Source organism: Neopelma chrysocephalum, unplaced genomic scaffold, assembly GCF_003984885.1.
Source record: "Neopelma chrysocephalum unplaced genomic scaffold, ASM398488v2 Primary Assembly neopelma1_94, whole genome shotgun sequence".
NCBI lineage: Eukaryota > Metazoa > Chordata > Aves > Passeriformes > Pipridae > Neopelma > Neopelma chrysocephalum.
Genome location: NW_020897756.1, coordinates 4,908,900 through 4,917,569, shown reverse-complemented (window position 1 = coordinate 4,917,569; position 8,670 = coordinate 4,908,900). Strand labels below are relative to the sequence as shown.

Genomic DNA, 8,670 nt, shown 5'->3' with positions numbered 1-8,670 from the left:
GAGGGGGCAGAGGATGGACCTCATGGTGCTCAACAATGGGACAAGAGGCCACAGGCAAAAACTGGTGCCCAGGAAGTTCCACCTGAACAGGAGGAAAAATGTCTGTGCTGTGCAGGTGATGGTGCACTGGGGTGGATTGCCCAGAGGGGCTGTGGAGTCTCCCTCACTGGAGATGTTCCAGAACCCTCTGGACACAATCCTGTGCCATGTGCCCTGGGATGGGCTTGACCAGGGGGATGGGACCAGATGCCCTTCTGTGGTCCCTTCCAACCCGACCCATTCTGTGACCTGGAATGGAGCATTACCTACTTCTGCCTCAACACCTTATCTTTCTGTCACCTTTATCACTTCTGCAGTGCAATAGAGAGAAGTTTCAGAAGGTGCTTTTGTGAATAACAAAGACATCCACTGAAAGCAGGAAACTCCATGGGAGTCATTTTGGGGATGGCAGCAAGTTGCTGCATCTGCTGAGCTCCTGTTCACTGGAGCACATCCACTAAACTGCAGAAATCCTGTGTTTCAGAGTTTGGTCAATAGTAAGTGCTTCCACCAGCGCTGCCTCCATACAATCCTAAACATCCACTGGACTGATTACATGACTAATACGTCTGTTCTTGAACAGGCAGCAGTCACAAGTATTGAGGCCACGTTGCTGAGAACACAGCTGTGCTGGGTAGGGCACGTCTCCAGGATGAAGGACCAACCACCGCCTCCCTAAGATTGTGCTTTATGGTGAACTTGCCACCGGCTGCCGCAAGAGAGGAGCCCCGAAGAGGAGATACAAGAACTCTGTGAAACAACATCTCAGCTTTGGCCATATTGATCATCATCGTCTACTCTGGCCTCCAACCGGGAGACATGGAGACACAGCATAATGCTGCTGCTTCCTTTGAGAACACACACAGAATCATTCTTGAGGAGAAAAGACAATGCAGAAAGAACCGTGTCTTGCCAATACCGCCTAAAGAAACTTTCCACTGTGCCTTTTGCAACCAGACTTGTCTGTCTCGCATTGGCCTTGTCAGCCATCAGCGCGTTTGTAGCAAGCATGGATAGAATCCTTCTAAAATCTTCGTTCGCGAAGCCGGGCCATGATGATGAAGCGCAGAGCGATGCACTTTGGCTGAGGACTCTTCGATGAGGGACGACGGAAGGCAGGACCTGTGATGGGTAAAGAAGGCGAGCACGGCAGCCCCTGCACCTCCGTGTCACAGCGTGGGATATCCCGCCGGCCAGAGTCAGACGCTCCGCCGCGTTCCCTCCCGGCCTGACCCGCCGCGGGGCTCCGGGGCCGTGCGGACGCGGCACCAAGGCCCCGCCATCCCGCGTCCCCTCAGCGCTCCCGCCGCCGCCCCCGCGCGTGCGCAGAGGGGGCCCCGCCCCGCACACTCACACACTCACACACACACACACACACACACACTCTCACACGCGCAGGCGCGGGCGGGGCGGGCGCGCGGCGCTGATGCAAGAGCCGAGCACGGACTGACCCCCGCGGGCTCCGCAGGCCGACAGACCGACAGACACACCGACCGACCGACCCACCCCCGGCCTCCTTCACACCCCACGGCCGCCGACATGTCCGGCGACGAGGTAAGAAGCCGCCCGCACCGCCGGGGGAGCCGCGCCCGGGGCCTGCGCCGCGCCGGCGCCGCCGCCGCCATGTGGGCGCCGGGCCTGAGGCCTGAGCGGGCGCGGCCTCCGCCCCGCGCGGGGCCGGGACGGGGGTCCCGCCGGGACGGGCGGAGGAACCGCGGCTGTGGGAAGGGGCCGCGGGTGCTGTGGAGGCCTGGAGCTCCCCGGGTGCCGCCGGCGGCCGCCCCTGGCGGGGGGAGGCCGGGGAGGGAGGCGGAGGGCCCCGCCAGCGCTTCTCGTTGTGTTCCGTGCCCTTCTGCCGTGTAGCCAGTTCGCCTACCCCTGTCTATGGAGCTTTAAATCTTGGTCTGTAACCCAGAGAACTAAATAGCCCCATCGTAACAAGCGATAACTTCAGGCTTTCCGGGTCTGCTGGTGTTGGCTCGGACACACTTCCAGGGGAGCTGATTCGTTTGTCTTTGAAAAATTCTTCAGGTGTTGTAGGTGCCGTGTGTTGGCATCTTCACTGGCCTCATTTCCCTCGCTCTCGTGGCGAAAAGGCCCGTTTTACGTGTGTGAGGTGATGGGTGACTGTGTGGCCTGGGGTGCCCTGGCTGGATCCATGAGATGGATTCATCCATGAGATGGATTCTGCTCCTGGGCTTGTGTCATCTCTCTGGTGGTGTTTCAGGTACCTTGTTTCCTTCAGAGCAAAGTGAGCACCCAAGCCTTGGAGACAGGCAGGTCATAATTTGTCGTTCGTAATAAAGAAGAAAAATTATTAATACTTTTAAAAGGAGCCGAGACTGGCTTACTCAGCTGCTTTAACATCCAGAATGAATATGCTGCAGTTCTGTGCCCCATGTGTCGTTGGAGCTGCGGTTGTGATGGCTGGGCTGTACTCTGCACTCAGCAATCCTTGCATCAGGTGCTTCCTGACTCAGGTCATCCCAGGACCATGGAGTTCATATGGAGTGCCCTGCTTTGGGTTTAGTTTAAGTGCCAGCAAGACTATTTTTCTTACATAATGAATTTTTTTTGCCATTGAGGTGATTCCTGCAATCTGTAGGACAGTGAAGTTATTACCTCTGTGGGTTGCTTTATGTGTCAGAAAATAAAGATAATAGCAGGTTGAACCTGAAGAACTCAGTGACAGTTCATGTACTGTGAGAGTCTGTGTGCCTTCCCAACATCTGGTTGTTGGGAGCAGGATAGTTTGGTATTGATGGTAAGTTGATGAAACTTTTTGAAACCTCTAAAGTTAAGGAGAGTGAAGACACATCAAGACAAATTGGCACTTTAAACTGGTGTAGATGGTACGAACTTCGTAGTATTGAATTGTAGCTTAACATTTTCAGAGCTGTGAACAAATGAAGCTCCCTGGCAGGGGCAGCACAGGCCTGGTTCGTGAGGGGAATCAGTCTGTTAACATCTGTTTGGTTTATTAAAGATCCTGCAATGTGTATAATCCCACTAGAGATGGGAAAGTTCTCTAGATCCTGTATTTTTGTGAAACTCCAGGCAATAGTGTTAGAGATTGCTGTGTTTTGGGCAAATTTAGGTGCTGATTGGTCTTAATAATTTTGCATCTCGTCATAGACATAAGTCAGTGTAGTGTAAGGATTCCTGAGCTCACCTGATCAGGGCAGGGTTGCTGTTTGCTTCCCATGCCTGTGTTTTTTCAGATGAGGAAATGGGATTTATTCGTGACTTCCATTAGAATCCCCAGCATTTGCCACTGTCACAGCAGTTCAGAGTAACCTTGGCTTCTGTCTTGACAGTTGCATTTGGACTATGAATCTTTGATACTTTTCCCCCCTCTTTTCTTTCACTTGCTAATTTCTGTACATTTGGATTTTGACTGTAGGCCTTTGAAATAAGGAGCAGGTACATGGAGCTGGATGTGAGAAAGAACCATTTGGTCCACAGAGGAGAAAACCCCATATGGGAATTTGGCTCTGAGAGCAGAAACAGGATGGGAATTCAAAACCTTTTTGCACAGGAAGAGCACGGATGTTTGATGTGTTTGGACTGAGGGCTGCAGTTCCTTCAGTAAGAAACCTCCGACATTCAGCACTTAAATGGCATCATAACTAACAAAACAGAGAAGTAGAGAAAAGGAACAAAGAAAGTTCTGAAACATCCAGCTCAGAGAGCCCAGACATGGAGTGCCCTGGTTGTCAGGCCAGTTCATTTATATCATGACTTGTTTAAGCCTGTGTGACCTAAGGCTCTGCCCTTGATGGACAAAACATTTCAGGCACAGGCCTCCTCTTCCTCCTCAGGTTGTGGGGTCTTACATCACTTTCCTGTGAGCAGGTGGCATGTTATGAGTAAGTCTTGGGTTTGCAGAAGCTTGGCTTGCCCTGGCTGGCGTGGCCCCTCAGAGCAGTGCCCTGCCCAAGGCCAGGGCCTGTTTTTAGTGCTGGAAAGCCACTCTCCTGCATCCAGGAGTTGTCCTTGAGTGTTGACTGGAGTTTAGTGTGGTTGGGCTGAAGTCACAGCCTGTCCCTGCAGACACAGGAGATCCTTTGTGGTGGTTCAGAGTGAAAGGTGTCTTTCCCTTCACAAAGGGAAGAGTGATTTGAGTTTCCTTCTTAGAAACTCTTACATCTGATCTTATGTTTGCTTCACATGAGGAAATAAAAACCTCTTCAGTCTTGCAAAGCATCTTCATGGAAATGAGTCAGGCATTGTGCTGTTCCCAAAGCTGTGGACTCTGCTGCTGGAGCAGCTTTCCTTGTGTCCCAGCAGGCTGGGGAGGTTACAGACAGTGTAACCAGTTGGACATACTCTGTGATTTCTCTGCATTACAAGAGCATGATTCACAGCAGTGTCTGAGGAAGCATCAGAGGAAAACCCTCTGGCAGAACTCTTTAGAAGATCCTTCTAGCACAGTGTGTGCAACTAAAGGCACACTTGAGCAGTGTGAAAGCCTCAGTGTGCCAAATATGTGGACACTTTTGGGATGCTGTGCTTCAGAAACCCCTGTGTGCAGTTTACTGCCTTTAGTAGAGCCTTTATGAAACATGTACTTTGCAGAAAATTGGAAGAATATCACAAGAATGTCATGTGGAGGAGAATGAGAAGTGCAAGGAAGAAATGGTTTTGTGGGGAGAGGGAAGGCACCAGACCTGCAGGGTGTAACTGAAGTTGGAGAGCTGCTCTTTGGTGAAGTGCACCCTCACTTTCCTGAGTTAGGGTGTTCATGATGCTGAATTGGAACTGTGTGAGAACACTCTTCCATTACTAGATGAGAAGAACACTGGAGAAAGTCTTATTGAGTGTCTAAAATTGTGGTGTTAAATCCATACTCTGGTGTGACTGTCTGGGCAGATGTGAGTAACAGAGCTGGCCAACAGCTGATGTCACCTTGCACTGAGATGACAAAAGTAAGAAGCATTAATGTGTTACATTAATTAAAGCATTAATGGAAAACTGGAGAGCTGGTGTATAAAACACCTCAGGTCTGCAGATGATGAATAGGTTAAAAGTGAATCTCTGAGGTCAGTGCCTTCCTCACAGTCAGACTAGGGGAATTAAGCTGCTTTGCTGGCTAAAGAGCTCATTAACAGCTTTTAATCCCTTGGTGTCTGAGGTTCAGTCTCTGGGGGGGGGAAGAGCTCAGACCTTTGCAATTCCTAGTGTTGGAGCTGAGGCAGGTCTGTGTCACCAGCCCCTTGTAGGTTTGCCTCTAGTTCAGTGTCCTTGTCAAGAGAGTTGTTGCCAGATCCTTCCTTTAATAAATCTGGAAGTTAATGTGTCTCCCAAGTGGAAGTGACTCCTGATCAGACTCTGTGCTTCAGTCTTTTGTGACGCTGAGTGTGCACAGTCTTAGTGCAAGGCTGGAGTCCAGAATGGTAATAAAATGGAGAAGGAGCTGGTAGCCAGGCTGACAAAGAGTCACAGCTTTAATGGGTTTTCAGCTGAACTCATAACTAGATAATACTTATAACTGGATGGCAGGAAACTTGGACTACAGGAAAAGCAGCTGAAGCTGTAAACTGTCAAGCAGGTCTCCCCTTGCAACTGATAAACAGTTGAGATCGAAGGCAAGGAACAGTTTGGGAAACAGAGGGAATGGTGAGAGAAACTTCCAGGTGTTCTAAATATGAAGTGGCAGGTGATTATTGTGCAGCTGAGGAGCTCTTTGACTTTTCCAGATGATTTTCGACCCTACTATGAGCAAGAAAAAGAAGAAAAAGAAGAAGCCCTTTATGCTGGATGAGGAAGGAGGAGGAGATACACAAACAGAGGAGACTCAGCAATCAGAAACAAAGGAAGTTGAACCAGAGCCAACAGAAGACAAAGACGTGGAAGCAGATGAAGAAGACAGCAGGAAGAAAGGTAAGATGAACTCTCCACGGTGGCATTTTGAGACTACAAGCCCTGTGTCAAGAGTTTGGCATCCCAGGGTGTAATTCCAGAGCCCTGGTTTGTTCTCAGTAATCTCTGCTGCCTGTTCAGAGGGCACATTTCCCTCCTGCTTGAAGTCACATTCACAGACATCCACCAAGCTCCCAGTGCTTATGTAATTTCCATTTTCCTGACTCAAACAGTCTTTTTGTGTGAGGCAATGAAAAGAGACTCTCCAAAAGAGCGAGGGTGAAGTTTCACATGTTCCACATGCAGTAATTCCACAATTACGGTTCTTTTTCATTGGAATGATTAAGCAATAGTGTGAATAACAGAAACATGGTTTAAAAGGTTTCTAGGTTTTTAGTAAGTGTGAATGTGATAACTGGAGTGTTCTTTGGAATCTTTTAGGAAATAAGTGTGTGATTGTGTATATAAGCTTACTTTTTAAATTGAGGCCAATGGCATTTCAAGATGACCTGATTCAGGGAGTTCTGTTCACTTAAATCCAGTTTGTTGGTAAAATTGGCTCCTGCTGTAGACCAAAGAAACTATACCTTCCTCCTACAGTTTTCTTATTTTTATCAAGCATCTGTAATGACAAAAGTGACTTAATTTCTCTTGTACAATAAAAAGAAAGATTAAACACTTAAAAATCAGAAGATGCAGGTAGAAGATGCAGAAACTGAAACAGTACTGAGGTATTTTGGGTCAGAGGGGAACGATCTCTTATAAACCTGGAGGATATCCATACAGATCATTGCTCATGTCTTACTGGAATGTTTTAAAGATTTGGATATAAATTAGAAACCTTAAGTTCTGAACTGTTTCTTCAGTTATACTGGTTTAATCAATCTTTTGGGTTTTTTTAGATACAACAGATGACTTGGATGACTTAAACTTCTTCAATCAAAAGAAAAAGAAGAAAAAAACAAAAAAGATATTTGATATAGATGAAGCAGAAGAAGGTGTAAAGGTTTGTTTACATAACTAGGCCATCCTGACTATGGTGAAAACTTTCTTGCTTTCTTTTTCTTTGGCTTGGCAGTGCAGGAGTTGTTTTAAATCTGTTGCTGAAACTTTACATATCTTTCACATGCAGCAGGTTCTGATGAACACGTTCCTCAAAACCTGACTGCTCTGCACAATCAGCAATAGTTCTGCAATCTGGAGTAAGGGCTGATTTGCCTCCAAGTTAATTGTCTTTTGGGGTTAGAGAAGTAAGTGGATGTCAGAAGCCATGCATAGAACAGTCCTCCAAAGGCCAGCCCTGCAAATAAAGTGCACACACCTGCCAAGAACTCTGTTTTCCCTCTGGTGTTGTCTTTAGGAAGGATTGGCTCCTGTGCCATGTTCCAGAAGGTGTAGGAGATATTTTTACTCTTCTGGAGTTTTATTCCAAGCGGTGTTTTTGTATCACATGTCACTGGCAAGCCCAGAGAGGACAGAGAAATGTTATGCTACATGTAAACCCCCACTTCAGATTCTGCCCTTTGGGGAAGGAAATGTCCTTCTGATCTACCCCAGACAGACAAAATACTTGCTCTGTGTTCTCCCCACGTGCAGAACTGTGGTAATAAGCTGGAGTAGCTGCAGGAAGCACAGCTTTGCCTGCTGGGGAGGGTGTTTAGTTCCCTTATGCCCTTAAATGGCTGTTGCCTTTGAGTATAGCATGACTTTGTCCTTGAAGTCAGACCAGAGGGTAAAAATCTGGCCCTGCTTGTGGTAGAAGTGCAGGACTCTCTTCAGCATCCTTAATTCCATTGTTCCCTGTTGAGTTCCAGGGCTGTGGTGGATGTTACCAGTATCCACCTCGTACAGTGTGCCCCTCGTGGTGTTTGTGATGCTGTGCAGTGGGGATTGGTGTTTAATGCTCTGAACTGTAGTCCTGTTTCTTTGCAGGAATTGAAAATTGAAGGAGATGTGCCAGAGGCAGTAGAACCTGAAGATGACCTTGATATCATGCTGGGCAATAAAAAGAAGAAAAAGAAGAATGTGAAGTTTCCAGATGAAGATGAGATAATGGAGAAGGATGAAGGTAGAAGTATAACCTAGCTCAGTGAGGTGCTGAAAGGGAAATGTAGTCCATCTTGTAGGTGAATAAGTTCTGTTCAAGTGCCTTTTTTGTTCCAAAAGTCACTTTATTACCTTTACTATTATATTTATCAGAAAAACATCCTGTATGAATTTCCCACTAGTGCTGGTGTCCCTTGTAGACAAACAGAGAAGACTTGAGTCCACACCTTAGTGGAATCTTCTTTGATGTCCCTTTTAGAAATACTGTAAGCATGAAGTTAAACAATGTTTCTTTTTTTTTAATGAATCCCCAAAACCTTCCCTTACAGCATTTGAGGATGAAGACAGCAAAAAAGACGATGGAATTTCTTTTAGCCTTCAGTCAGGACCTGCATGGGCAGGCTCGGAAAGGGACTACACATATGATGAGGTAACGTTCCAAAGGCTTCTGAAAAACATTGTCCGTGTCCATCTGCATCAGTAGAGCCTTATTTTGCCTATTTTTAACCTAAAGGACTTGTATTCAGAGGGTCAGGAACAGAAAAACAACAAAGCACGTGTTCTATCACAGTTAATTATCACATGGGGCAGTATTGGTGATAGCTCAGACCCCTCTGCAGATGGGCTGGGGTGCTGGTAATTGTGAAGCAAACCCTGGGGGAAACAGTGTTTAAGATTTTGCATTTATCAGAGCATTTGCAGTGTGTTAGTTTTGCATTTATC

General features: G+C 47.3%; 1 protein-coding gene across 1 annotated transcript in view; it reads left to right on the top strand.

The window, feature by feature from the left end:
* Window positions 1-1,450: 1,450 nt before the first annotated feature.
* The window catches only part of EIF2S2 (eukaryotic translation initiation factor 2 subunit beta), a 12,753-nt gene continuing 5,533 nt past the window's right edge, over window positions 1,451-8,670 (top strand). Inside the window, exons 1-5 of the mRNA XM_027693889.1 lie at window positions 1,451-1,593; window positions 5,739-5,922; window positions 6,804-6,907; window positions 7,834-7,969; window positions 8,277-8,377. Of these exons, the coding sequence (XP_027549690.1) occupies window positions 1,579-1,593; window positions 5,739-5,922; window positions 6,804-6,907; window positions 7,834-7,969; window positions 8,277-8,377 (540 nt within the window). The 5' untranslated portion in view covers window positions 1,451-1,578. The remainder of the gene's footprint in view (window positions 1,594-5,738; window positions 5,923-6,803; window positions 6,908-7,833; window positions 7,970-8,276; window positions 8,378-8,670) is intronic.